Source organism: Dermochelys coriacea, chromosome 1, assembly GCF_009764565.3.
Source record: "Dermochelys coriacea isolate rDerCor1 chromosome 1, rDerCor1.pri.v4, whole genome shotgun sequence".
In the NCBI taxonomy this organism is placed as follows: domain Eukaryota; kingdom Metazoa; phylum Chordata; order Testudines; family Dermochelyidae; genus Dermochelys; species Dermochelys coriacea.
In genome coordinates, this window is record NC_050068.2 from 96,203,548 (window position 1) to 96,218,149 (window position 14,602).

Genomic DNA, 14,602 nt, shown 5'->3' on the forward strand with positions numbered 1-14,602 from the left:
CCTACAGCTAGACTACATAGTTTTCCAAGAAAATGCTGGGGATTGCAGCTACAAACTGTTGCCCCATGTTATATAGCTATTTTTATTACTCATACAAATATTAGCAATATAGTACAAAATGTTTATTGTAGTATAATTATTCCCCACCCTCCAAAATGGGTAAAGTCGTTCCTTGGTCTTAGACCTTTGCATATACTTAGTAGAAAACAAACCTCTCTTTATCTGGAAGAGAAACCCTACCTGCTAACCTTCAGATACCGAAAACCCCTGGGGACCATGACAAAAACCTTCTATATAACTAGCAAGATAAAAATAATAACATTTTACTTTATTACAATAATTTTATACCCAGGTCAGGAAACTTCTGCATGAATAAAATATACAATTAATTATGAGTGCTCAAGGTGTGGAATAGAATTAGAGCAGCAGTTTTCCATCTCTAAAGTTATATTTTGTTCACCTGGGATCAGATATGTGGAAATGTGGAAATCACCTGAAATACTTGTGGTTAAAGTTCTCAAAACCCTGTAGCCCTTGATTGAACTGATCATCATCCATTTTCAGGAGAAAAGAACATTGTGCACAAACAAAAGAGAAAGAATTTAAGTCTATGTAAAGTCCTCTTTAGATAGAAAAAGGTCACTAACTCCACTAAGTAGCACCACTGTGCATTAATGAAGCCTCCAGTATGCAGAAACAAAAGACAGCCCACATGAGGCTGCAATCCAGTTGTATGTCTTCGCTAGTAACAGCATACCTACCTCTTTCTGTTTGGCTTCTATTCTCAAGAAAGAAAAAAGAAAGCCAGGTGATGGAGAGGCATTAAAGAGCCATTGTTTGTTAACCTTCTTATCACATTCACAGTTATTTTTAAAAAGAGAGATAATAGAATATAAATATATAAAACAGTACATTGAGTGAGTGCTACCTTGATTTCTTCATCCAGCTGATGGACCAACAAACATTCAGACACCAATATGGTCAAAGGCCTCTGGATCCAACATTATTAAACAAAACAGAATGAAAGCTGGAAATTAACATTTAAAATGCTACCTACCAAACAAATCCCACTGGTGTCTAAACAAGCGTTTCCTCCCATCACCAAAACAGATAGGATGAGCTACCTGCAAAGCACATGCCTTCATGAAAGGAATAGGGCACTGCAGAGGGAGCACCATATAGTCATGGCTGCTAGAGCCATGTTCCCCGGCAAAGGGGAATTATGGTCAGATGATAGGTCAGAGGCCCCATGGAATCTGGTGACCAGCATAGGCCCAGCTATCCAAAGGCATGTGGATCGTACCAAACTCTTCTGCTGCAACAATGTCTAGCTTGCTGTTTCAGTCAGCTGTAGGGTAAAGGTATGTGGCTTCTCTGAAGAGGAAAAGGCCTACTTCCAAAATCACCACAAGTACTTTTCTTCCAATGCCCCTCATCAGGTCCCCTCATAGGATGGCAACTTTATGGCTTTGTAGCTGGTAGCATCATCCTCAGACAGGACCTAACACATGGCTTGTGCCTCTTCTGTTAATAATTTGAAGGCCTAGAACAGCTGCCCTCACTGAATAACTTTGGTCACTACTCAGAGGTAGGCATCAGGGTCATCAACCAGTCCAATCTTGGACAGAGAAGGGCTGGTACTCACTGGCTGCTTAACTGGTGTCCTTGGATTACTGAACATAGGAAACATAGCTAGTGGATCACTGCTTTGGCTTGTTTCTCCTTTGTGATTTACAGTAAGAACTGCTGTTGTTGGGCTACAATTGGTTTTGCTGCTGCGTCCATCTTCCAGTTTCTGATCTCTTCCATTACTCCCCCTTTTTATACCTCTTTTGCAGATGAGGTTCAAAAGAAAACTTCCATGCAATACCACACGCAGAATGCTCTAGAGGTCAGCAACAAGACATCTTTTCGGGGAGAAGAGGCAAGACATTTTTGGGAGAAGGTTTTCAGCTTTGGAGTTTGATCAGAACCTGGTAATATTTAAGATGCAGTGCAAATAACATCTCTTCAGACTGGCATTTTAGGTGGCAGGAAATGTATGGTCAGTTCTGGGGGAAGGCAGAAAGTGACTTAAAAATTAGAAAGGCTCTGTTGTTGGAGAGAGGAGCTGAGGGGCAAACAGATGTTTAATTGTGAAGTCTTGTTTGGCCATTGATATGGTTTATTATTAATTTTTGTGCTTACATCCTAATCATATTATGATATGGATATAGCCAGTAAAATAAGAAAACATTCCAAACCTTCACGTCAATTAGGTGCGAAAAGTATCAATGCAAAAAAAAAAAAAGGGTGTTTAATTTTCACTCAGAATTTAATTCAAATACATGAAAAACCAAAAATCACATACTGCCAAATAAATCTAGCTTTCAGGAGCATGTATGTGTCTGAGAGGGGAGAGCAGGGTTTCTTTCTTTGCTTTTTTTCTTTAAAAAAAAAGAGACTAATAATAAAATCCTACACACACACACACACACATTTTCTGTTGTACCACTTTCCATGTAGTCCAACTCGGGGGGGGGGGGGGGAGATGGGTATCAGGGAAGCCATTGGAGGTCTGTGATTCTCTCCCCAGCTCCTGCCCTGGTGCAGGTTGCACAGCTGGAAACAGTCCCCAAGGGATCATATGCCAGTTAGATGTTGCTGGAGTGCAACATATCCTGACATGCCTTCTCTGCAACTTTCTCCTGGTGGGGAGGGTGGCATACTGCTTGCACTCCCCTACACTCCTGTCAGAGTAGCACAAAGAGGACAGAGAAGAGGAAAAAGTCAGACCCAAAGGGCTGATCCTATATGTTATGGAAGAGGCAGTCTGTGGAAATAATGTGATCTTATTCAAATTCTTTCAAATACATCAGATTACACAGAAGCACAATCTCAGTTATTGTCTCTTACCAGTTGTTGAAGAACTAGTCCACAAGAATGGACTAATTTAAATGATTAAGACATATGGCCTCAAAATTTGCCCTACTTTCAGACTGAATCATTTGGATACTAAATATATAGGCTCTTGTTTTCAATTTAGTAGTCCATTACAGCGATATTATGGAAAACAATAGCCACTAGTATTTTTAGATTCTAGCAAATATGTTTTATGCTCTGTGCTGGCTCTTCAGCAGCAGTTAGCCAGAAACTTAATTCAAACTGTTTCTAGAATTGTGCTGATATTGATATCGCTGATGCACACACAAAATAATTGGTTGACATGACAGGAATCCATAGATAATGAAGCTGTTAAAAAAGCCGTGATTATTTCAGCTCTACTCTCAGGTTACAGTGGGGTAACAGGGCAACTAATATTTGCAAAACAGACAAGGATGAAATTCTGGGACCTAGGAGTACTGCAAACAGAGAGCAGAAAAAGAAAAAATGATTATAAAAACGATCATGATAGAGTTTTTGAAATATTACAGCCCTAAAATGAAAATAGATGTGGCGGACAAAGTCAGCTTCATACCTGAGGTATGATTGAAATTTTCTTTCGCAAGTCATGAAGTCCTAGTTCTGATGTTAAATACTTATCAATCCAAATTCGTCCTTTGGGTTCAGCCAACCGAAAGAGAGCTGCTATCAAAGAGCTCTTTCCAGCTCCTGTTCTTCCCACAATTCCAACCTGCAAAACCAACCAAGCCAATATGATTAAAATTGTTTTTTTTTAATAAACGCTAAGAAGAACAACACCCTGGAGTCGGATGGGTTTTGAAGCTTTAAGAATTTTCTAGATCATCTCATTCAAAAGTGAAATTAATGTTTTCTTAACAAAAGGCCTCCCTTAATATGAGCTGCAGAATGCCTAAATGAGAGGCAATGTGGCCAGTGGATGAAGCACTGGACTGGTACTTAGGAGTCCTGCGTTCCACTTCCAGCTCTGCCATTAGCCTATTGGGTGACCTTGCACTAATCACATCACTTCCCTGTGCCTCAATTTCTCTATCTGTAAAAAGGGAACAATGACACTAACACTCCTTCATAAAGCACTTTGAGATCTGCCTATGGACATTATTAGTATTAAACAAGCATTACTAACTGCACTTGAGACAATTTTGAGTCAGATTCTGATGACTTCACTCAAGTTGAATAGTATCTAACTCAATGAGGAGCCATAATAAAGTCAAAAATAACAATAGGGCTACAAAAAGTATCTGAGCAAAAGGCATGGAGAGATGGTCCTAATGTTTGCCATAAGGAGCTGCAATAAAGAAGAAACTAATATTGGCTGGGGCAGTGGATTTCTTTGATAGCCTAGCTTTCAAAGTTCAGATCACAGCAGGGGACAGAGATGCTGCTTTTCTCAAAGCTCTGAAAACCAAAGCCACATATCTCATAACCAAGGATCTCAAAGAAGGACATTTGAGGGAATTAAGAAATCTAGTTAAGTACAATAAGTGGAAGGATGCCGACCAATCCTAGAAGACACTATAAGGCACAACACAGTCTAAAAATCCTCTCAGAAAAGAGGAATTCACAAAAAGAAAATCTGCCAATATGGCTCCACAAGGAGCCATTGAAAAAACAGAGGATTAAAAAAAACCATACTGGCAACAGAAAAAATAGAGAAGCAACCCAACTAACACATTCAGCCAATAAGGCTTTCACAGAAAATGCAGGAAAAATGCAAAATAAGGAAATGCTAAGAAGCCTAACGGTATGGAACTAAAAAATCTTTTACAAATATATCAAATGAAAAGAAATATGTAGGGAGATAGTAGGTCTATTAATAAATGAAGAAAGGGGCAAAATTAATGCTGACTAAATATGACTCAGCGAGTGAACTCCTTTTTGCAAAAAAAACCTGTCTTCAGAAGAAGCAGGTAAGGGATTACTTAGAAAAACGGAATGTACACCCAATCAACTGTCTCACAGAGTACTGCTTGGGATAACTCTCTATATAGATCTGCTCTGCCAGAACCTCTTACAGTAGAACCTCAGAGTTATGATCACCAGAGTTACAAACTGGCCAGTCAACACATACCTCAGTTGGAATCAGAAGTACACAATGAGGCAGCGGAGCCAAAAAATAAAAAAGCAAATACCATACAGTACAGTACTGTGTTAAACATAAACTACTAAAAAAAATAAAGGGAAAGTTTAAAAAAAAAAAGATTTGACAAAGCAAGGAAACAGTTTCTGTGCTTGTTTCATTTAAATTAAGATGGTTAAAAGCACCATTTTTCTTCTGCATAATAAAGTTTCAAAGCTATATTAAGTCAATGTTCAGTTGTAAACTTTTGAAAGAACAACCATAACATTTTATTCAGAGTTACGAACAAGTCAGAGTTATGAACAACCTCCATTCTCAAAAATGTTTGTAACTCTGGGGTTCTACATATATATTGCATTCAGTTCAACACACCACATTTCCAGAGAGATACTGGCAAACACTGGAGGGATTTCAGAGATGAGCAAGAAAAATTATCATGGTCTGGAGATACTGATTTATGAGGAAAGATAAAAGAGTAAAATATGCACAGCAATGGTTCTCAACCAGGGGTAGGAAGAGGTCTTCCACGGGATACATCAGCTCATCTAGATATTTGCCTAGTTTTACAAAAGGCTATATAAAAAGCCAGTCAGTACAAATTAAAATTTCATACAGACAATGACTTGTTTATACTGCTCTATATACGCTATACACTGAAATGTAAGTACAATATTTGTATCCCAATTGATTTATTTTATAATTATATGCTAAAAATGAGAAAGTAAGCAATTTTTCAGTAATAGTGTGCTGTGACACTTTTGTATTTTTATGTCTGATTTTGTAAACACGTCATTTTTAAGTGAGGTGAAACTTGGGGTACTCGCAAGACAAATCAGACTTGTAAAAGGGGTACAGTAGTCTGAAAAGGTTGAGAATCACTGATGTACAGTATAGCATAGCTAAGTAATTAAGAGGGCACATGACAACAAAAGAATATTTGAAAAGTACAAACACCAAACAAAAGAGGGCAATTATGTAATATGATACACAGAGATACTGAAATGATATTAAGGAAAGGAAAACTTGAGGTGAATATCAGGAAAAAATTTGTAACAGAGAAATTAAGCTATGGAACAGGCTCCCAAGCAAAATGGCAGAACCTGCATTTAAAAGAAACAAAACACCCTAGACTAAGCACAAGAAAATATACTGGAAGAAGCAACTTGGAAGATGGACTGGATAACCTAAAAGGTCTTTTCTACTTCTAAATTTTTCAATTATATGATTTTATGGAATAACTGATTCACGTAAGTGTGTACAATCACTAAGTACTATGTAAGTGCTAATCATTATATTACTAAAAAGAAAAGGAGTACTTGTGGCACCTTAGAGACTAACAAATCTCTAAGGTGCCACAAGCACTCCTTTTCTTTTTGCAAATACAGACTAACACAGCTGCTACTCTGAAACCTGTCATTATATTACTGGTTTCAGAGTAGCAGCCGTGTTAGTCTGTATTCGCAAAAAGAAAATTACTGTTACCTAAAACACAACATAGTTTTAGCAAATCTGTTTAAAGGAATGGTATAAAAGGAAAAGGAAAAAAAATTGAAATGAGAAATATTTCTGAAGAAACTCTACTAAAGCTCCTCTTCCTTCAAAAAGATAAATCAGAAAAAAAAAGCTAAATGGAGAACACACAAAATGTTTTAAAGAAGAAAGAGTTCAAAAGCATTTCTTTTGAAAACCTTAGTGATATACACTATTATATTAGCAACATGAAGGAAAACATTATCAAAAATAAAGTAACTCTTAAAATAAAAATGCAGCTGCTTGTATATTGTCAATCTCTCTCTTTCAGGCAGGCATCAAATGAAAACATTGCATTTTTCAGTGTTTGACCAAAAATACAAATGGATTTCTCTAAATTGACTACACGCTGCTAAAATCAACATGAATTTGAACTGGCTCTTAGTAAACCGAATTTTATTCCCTTTTATAAATCATGTTATTCAAAAGGCACATTATTTTTCCATATACAGATCATAATCAAATCTGCCCTGCAAAACTGAAACCAGGCAGGCAGGCCCTTGCGCAGCCCCACTAAAGCCAATGGCTAACTGCATACACAAAAGGATCTGTCAGCAGAATTAGCTCCCTGATTACTAAACACATAACTCAAATTTAGGTCATCCAGACAAAGAAAATAACTTATGTTTAGCAACTGTATGTGTTTTTAAACAAACTTACCATCTAGCTTTGACAAAGACAGTTGAGTTGTGTTTAAAAGCCACCACTATTTTTGGCCTGGTCTACCTTTAAAACTTATACCATAAAAACATAAGAATGGCCATACTGAGTCAGACGAATGGTCCATCGAGCCCAATATCTTGTCTTCTGAAAGTGGCTAATGCAGGTGCTTCAGAGGAAATAACAGAACAGGGCATCCATCCCCTATCATCCAGTCCCAGATTCTGGAAGTCAGAGATTTAGAGACATCCAGAGCACGGGATTGTGTCCCTGACCATCTTGGATAACAGCCACTGATGGGTCTATCCTCTATGGCCAAACTTATTGTGTGGATGCGGCCCACATAACACATATATACTATATCATAAAACATAGAGAGCTGTAAATGAGGCCCACGATGGTAAATAGGTTAAGAACCATGGGGCTAGGGGCTTCTGCCCTGCAGGGATGGGGGTCTCAGGTCTTCAGCCCTGTGGGAGGCACCTGCCAGGGCTCGGGACTTCAACCCAGCTCCCGCTGAAGGAGCTTGCAGGGATTTCACTTTTGGCACTCTACCTTTTAATTTCTGTTTAACTAACTTCCTCACTTTTGTCTAATTCCCCTTTCTGAAATTAAATGTTACAGTGGTGGGCTGCTTTAGTGTTTTCCCCACCACAGGGATGTTAAATTTTATTATGTTATGGTCAGTATTACCAAGCAGTTCAGCTATATTCACTCTTGGACCAGATCTGCGCTCCACTGAGGACTAAATCAAGACTTGCCTCTCCTCTTGTGGGTGCTAGGACTAGCTGCTCCAAGAAGCTTCCATAGTGTAGATATAGTCTTCATCTACATTAGGTGCTAAGTGTTCATTTGAGGCCTTAGAGGACAGTGAGAAAATACTTTGGCATAGTCTATATTTAAACCTTAAGCCAGGTGGATTGAAAAATCCTGTGCATCATAGCTATGTCAACCTAACCCCCTTTGTGGAGGCAGCTAGGTTGATAGAAGAATGCTTTCATTGACCTAGCTACCATCGCTCAGGGAGATGGGATTCCTACAATGACGGAAAAACTCCTTCCATCACGGTCACCTGCGTCTACACTATGGGATTACAGCAGCATAGCTTTGGTGCCATAGCTGTATCACGGTAACTCCTGTAGCATAGACACGGCCTGAACTGTTAGCAACTTCTAGGTTTTCTAGAAATGCTTCCCTCTTACTAAAATCCAGTGAACAGGGGCAGATACTTGGAAACCTATCATTTTACACATTATATTGATGATGGCCTACTGTCACACCATGTGATACATTATCAAAAACAGTAGCTTCTAAAAAGGAAACCAATCTCTCTCCAGAGCTGCAAGAGCTTCAGACTGGACAAACTTACTTTAGGATGACAAACCTACAGCACAATCACTCAGGTCAAAAAAAACAACAAGCATTTAGCCACTGTCTGGGTACCTCTCTTATTTCGATTCTTTTATTTTATTTCTGTTTCTCACCATGACATTTAAATCTTCTTATTCACTATTACACTAGAGTGGCTTCTTATAACTGCTACAGAGCTGGCCCAAAGGCAAGAAAAGTACAGAGAAGATAAACAGCGTTTTTGCTACACTTTGTAAACTCCTTGCCCTCAACTCCCACTTACCTTTCTCTGTGAAATCATCTTTGTACAGGATAGAAGGGATGAATTCTTGAAACATGCTTGTTATTAAAATGATTCACTTGAGGAATGGAATGGAGGTTGGGGCTGAATGGAAGTGTGTGTTACAAATTAAACAAGGGCAATGATCGTATAGATCTGAGCCAACCTCCCAGGGAAGATTTCTTAATCAAAAAACGTATATCTGCATTTGAAATGTGGCAAAACATGAATCAACACTGCAGGGCTCTAATTTCATTTTGTCTATGGGGGAAACTTGCCCTATCACACTCTTTCAATTGAGATGGTTTCAAAATTTGGAGGATGGGGCAAAGGGAGAAGAGTCAAAAGTTTTCAGAATGAGGGTTTTTATTTCTGTGTTTCTTTTGACTACCAATCTAATTAATGCTGACAGTTACTTGGATAAGTTGCCAAAAGGAACTGAAATAAAATCATGTGCTAAATCATAATCCTAAAATTATGTAATCGACTTTTTCCCCCCTTTTCTCTCCTTCTCCCCTGTCCTGGGATTATGTGTATGTGCGTGCACCCTCCTTTATTTTTTATGGTCACTGTCCACCTTTTGTGTTGCCCCTCCTGCCCCTTTTGTGTTTCCTTTAGTGGATCCTCAGTGTCCCTTTGTACAGCTCTACTTGTCTCCCCTCTTTCTCATCCATACTTATCTTTCTAATAGTTTTGTTTCTCAAGACCAATGCTGATGGAAAAGGTAATAAACCTGTATCTAAACTAGGGAAAAGGGTACATGCAGTTAGCCTACACAAGTTAGTTAAACTCTATCCGTCCTTGACCCTTTTTTTCCCTAATGGATACAACCCATTAGAATCATTAGAGCAGCTTTGTCTTCTCAGTGGCAGAGACAGAAGATGCTCTCAAGTAAAGTGTGATTGTCTCAAAATAAGCATTTCTTTGTAGTTAATAAGAGTAATGTGTTCATAAGGTGGCTAACAGTTTAGCATACCCTTAATTATTCATTTCCTTGCTTTTAAATTCTCTACTTTGTAAACAACGTCTGGCATGCATGTTGTTTTCTCTTAGTGACCTTAGTTGCATTTTGAAATAAAAGTCATGATCGTGCAAGAGGATCCATACTCCTGAGCTGAGTCCCACTGAAGTCACCAAGGCTCTGCACATGCACAAGAATTCTGATCTGCCCACATGGATCCAATCACAGGATCAAGGTCTGCATTTGTTTTATTATAATTATTTGCATTATGCAGCACATAAAGCCCTACTGGGATAGGCACTTTACAAACATATAACCAAGAGAAAGTCCCTGCCCTGAAGAGCATACAAGCTAAGTGCGTTTTGTTTTTGGAGTTTATGCAATAGGCAATCACAAAGACCCTAATTTCATAAGTTCTTAAGTAGGTTATTTACTCATAACCATGCATATTACCAAACATTACTCCATAACTTACAGTAAATAAACATGCTTTATCCTTTAGTAAATATAAGTAATATAATTACTTTATTTTTATTTTTTAAAATACTGGCCTCATTTTCTAAAGACAGTATATTTCAGGGGTGGCCAAACTTACTGACCCTCTGAGCTGCATACGAGAATCTTCAGAAGTTCAAGAGCTGGGGTGCACCTGCTGGAACTCAGGGCTTCAACCTGGCAGGGAGGAGGGTCTCAGGGCTTCAGACCTGTTGGAAGTGCCTGCCAGGGCTTGGGGGCCCCTTCTTGCTGGGCAGAAGTCAGAGGCGATGCATGGAGGGTCACATGGGATCACATGCCCCCCCCCCAATTTTTGCTAGGGTTTGCTGGCCCTCACTCGGTCATTTCCTGGAGCCAGCAAGCTGGAAGTTGAAGCCATGTGGAGAGGCAATGGCAAGCAACTGGGAGCAGCAGGGAGAGCTGCTGCTTTTGCTGCTTTCTGCAGAGCTAAAGCAGCAGCCCCTCCCTGAAGCTCCCAGCTGCTTGCTGCTGGCTCTTCATGCGGTGCTAACACCAGGGAGATGCAGGGAGGGGCTGCTGAGGGTAAGGGGAGAGGGGACATACCTGGAGGTGCGACTCAAACTGTTTAAACCTTTAAATTGTACCACCCACTCTCAGCAGGTACCAGTCATCTCTGGCAGAAGCTCCTAACCCCACCACCCCACTACAGGGCAGAAGCCCTGAGCTTTCTGCCTCAGTCTGATAGGCGGAGAATGGGGGTGTATAGGAGACTCCACAAGCCGCACTTTAACTATAAAAGAGATGCATACCTCTCACAAGCCACAGTTTGGCCACCCCTGGTATATTTTATAGCACTGTATAGAGTTGAAAAAATAAAAAGACCATAAGGTATTACCTCCTAAATGAAAATGTTGTGTATATCTGAAGTAAGCATGCAATGCATACCTTTTCTTTTGATTTAATTAGAACAGACAAGTGCCTCAACACCAAGGGTCCATCTAAGCTATAAGTGAAGTTAACATTTTCAAAGGCTATCACTCCTTGGCTTGGCCATTCAGCTGGTGGACGTTTGTTGGACTCCCAAGGAGCTTCCTTTTCAAGTTCTGTGTATTCCATTACTCTTTCTACTGAGATCATCTAGAAAAAAGTCACACAAGCAATGAAACTCTTTTATATTTTGGGTAACATTCTGATTATAAAAAAAGCTACAAAATGACATGAGAAATTTTCTTTCAATCATATGAGAGAGAGAGAGAGGATGAATCGTGGTACTATACTATTTTTATTAGACAGGAATGCAAGTCTTACCTCCTAATATAGTCCTGATCCAGCATAACATTTAAGCATGTACTTAATTTTAAAGCATGTTAATTGAGTCAATGTAAGCATTAATTTGCGGTCAATGGGATTACTCACATGCTTAAGTGCTTTGCAGGACTGGAGCCTTATTTTCTACATGATAGGTTGTCTTTCTGCTGGGCCTCTATGGGAGTAATACTAAAGATCCGACTTATATCTGAGGTACAGGAAGATCCAGCCTATTAGTAATATCATTGATAAGTTTATCATTTTTGTGTGTACTGAGCCACCACCATCTCTGCGGTTTCACCAATGAGCTTGTCCCTTGCAGCTCTGGCTAAGGTTACTATGTGCTTGGAATGAATATCTATAATTCAGCAGTAGAGCCAAATCAGGATACTGGTTACTACAGTATTGGCTAGATAGCTAGCAGAATTTTTTTTCATATTCATGGACATACAAATATGAAAGAGGCAGCAAGATTTATTGATAACTGAGATTTTATGGGATTCTAAATGGAAAAGACTAACTAACTAAAGGAACTAACCTCTCCCCAAATTTGAGACATTTGGGCTGCCTCTCTCTTCTTGCAAATATGGGAGGCAATTCAGTTTTGGCCACCGGGTACCGTTTCCCCCCACCGCTTCCATCCCCGCAACAGATTATTACATCAAAAACTATAAGAAAAAACTAAACTTTTCTTAATAGATTGTATTTCACCTTACTCGGCTTTGTTAACTTCATATATGAATCATGAAGAGATCATCGTAACAATACCCAAAGACTTATCTTGACAGCAGTGGATCTGGGGAGGGAGTCAGTCCCAGAAAGTGAATAATGCAGTAGCAAGTTCTCCATTCTGGACCTCTCCTCCTCAGTTGGAAACATATGAGAGACAGAATGCAGTAAGAAAAAATTACTATTGAAGGAGAGCTAAGTAGGACAAAACCACAAAACCTCGGATTCTAGTGAGTGGTGGAAAAAGGAAGTCATTTACAATAGCTCCATGAAGTACTCCACATTCTACACTAGGGTCAGCCTAGTAAATGATATGTCTTGTTCTATGATACCTCTGAATCTTCACCTCCCTCAGAGTAATTCACCCCCACAGGACAGCCTCACAAATTTGAACTTCATTAATCCACAATCTGATAATTCAGACAAAAAGTTTAGCAGTCTCTCCCCACTCCTCCAAAAAGATTTATCAGTATTGGTAAATTCTTGCCTGCAACATGCTTTGAAAATGCAATATGCTATAAAGCATAAATGTTAAATACAAAATTATTATTAGCAGGAGTGTTGCAGTACAGTTTAACACTAAATAAGCCTTTGTTATTCTTTATGTAGTGTACAAGGTATATTTACCAGAATGTTACGGTGACTCATCATAAATAATTACAAGTAAACCAAAATTGTTAACACAAATGAATAAGTAGATTTTTGATGTTGTATTTTTTTTATTGTGGTTGCTTATTCATTAATTTAAAAAAATTAATATGCAACAAACAGCATCTTAGTAAATAGTGTAAATTGATGTTCTACCATATGCAAAAATATATTTGGAAATTTATGCCGACCTTATGTACTATGACTTGAATAAAGATTTAATACATCTTAAATATCTGTTACCTTTACACAAATTAACAGGGTCTAAGGCTTTAGATAGAAATAACAGGGTCTTTAAAATTCCATTAATGCAAAGATAACGCTTCTAATGTATTTCATGTCACTTAACAGCAAAGAGATGTGAAAAATACGAAGTTGAGCAAATTAATATTACCAGATTTTCAACTTCAGCACTTTGCCTAACTCCCCACTGGAACATTCCCATGAGCGTGATTGCATAGGACAATGCCAAGCCAACCTGTCCTGCATCCAGAGCTGTAGCGTGAGGAGGAGAAAAATCACATCTATATAATTACACAAAACTCTGCTTAACTCCTCTTTCAAACTAATATGCCATTGAAGTGGTAGAGCCAGATTGGCTCTCGGTCACACCAGTTTAAATAGTAGCTCTGTGGAAAAAGTCTATCTTGTCACATTACTTTTGTAAGCTTTCTAAAACTATATTTGTGTTTGACAATAAGGTCCGGTTCTCCACTTCAAGGTATCTTGTCTTAAAAAAAAAAAAAAGAGCCCAGAATCAACTAATCTCTTAAGCACAAGCTTAGGGTCATCGCTATTCAGTTAAACAATTGAGAATCTTTCACTTAATTTCAAAGGGAGTTGGATCAGGCCCCTAAACCTGTGCATGGTGAGCATAAAATGCTACTAAAACACATTGCTAGCATTTATACAGACTATGTACTGGTATAAATGGGTGCAAAGCATTGTAAGAGCCGACAAGACGTTTTTGAAGGGCAAGCTTCTGCTCACCCTACTCACATGGGCAGACTCATTACACTCAGCGAGTCAGCTCTTGTGAATAAACTAAACAGGATTTGGTCCTAATATGGGACCCGATTCTCCTCTCACTATAGCCATTTTATATCAGCATAACTCCATTGACTTCACAAAAGCTGCTCCTTATACTGATTGGAGAGATAAATCAAACCCAGTGTTTTGATTTGTCTTCAAGTCTAGTAACTTGAAACCTAGTTGGAAATCTCCTCTATAATGCCATGTATATAGGTCTATATATAATTTATCTAAAGGAAAAATAAAGGAAATAAAGAACAGCAAACTAGCACCCAAATTTCAGGTCCAAGATAATTACTTCCTTTGTATTTTAGAAGACTATCTAGTTTTAGAACATCTACCGTAATTACATCCTGGGATGATCATATAAAACAACAGCATCAGAATGACAATGAATATAAAATTTCTTATAATGCAATCTCCCTTTCTGGGATTGGGCTCTCCCAGAATCCAAGACATTTGAGCTGAATCCTTGAATGTTCAGCCTGATCTGTTTTGCCTAGTCTGATGTAACAAGAAGGGAAACAAATGTTGTTGTCCCAAAGACAGCTTTAAAAGCTAGGTTTCAGAGTAGCAGCCGTGTTAGTCTGAATTCGCAAAAAGAAAAGGAGTACTTGTGGCACCTTAGAGACTAACAAATTTATTAGAGCATAAGCTTTCGTGAGCT

The 14,602-nt window shown here is 38.7% G+C and overlaps 1 protein-coding gene across 7 annotated transcripts in view; it reads right to left on the reverse strand.

Moving 5' to 3' along the window:
- The window catches only part of ABCC4 (ATP binding cassette subfamily C member 4), a 199,697-nt gene that overhangs the window by 42,784 nt on the left and 142,311 nt on the right, over positions 1-14,602 (reverse strand). For 5 of the 7 annotated variants that reach the window (XM_038420547.2, XM_043504669.1, XM_043504670.1 and 2 more), the window contains 3 exons: positions 13,298-13,398; positions 11,164-11,355; positions 3,458-3,613 (listed from right to left, as the gene is read on the reverse strand). In XM_038420547.2, the coding sequence (XP_038276475.1) occupies positions 3,458-3,613; positions 11,164-11,355; positions 13,298-13,398 (449 nt within the window). The remainder of the gene's footprint in view (positions 1-3,457; positions 3,614-11,163; positions 11,356-13,297; positions 13,399-14,602) is intronic. The other 2 variants (XM_043504664.1, XM_043504667.1) reach the window with 1 other exon arrangement.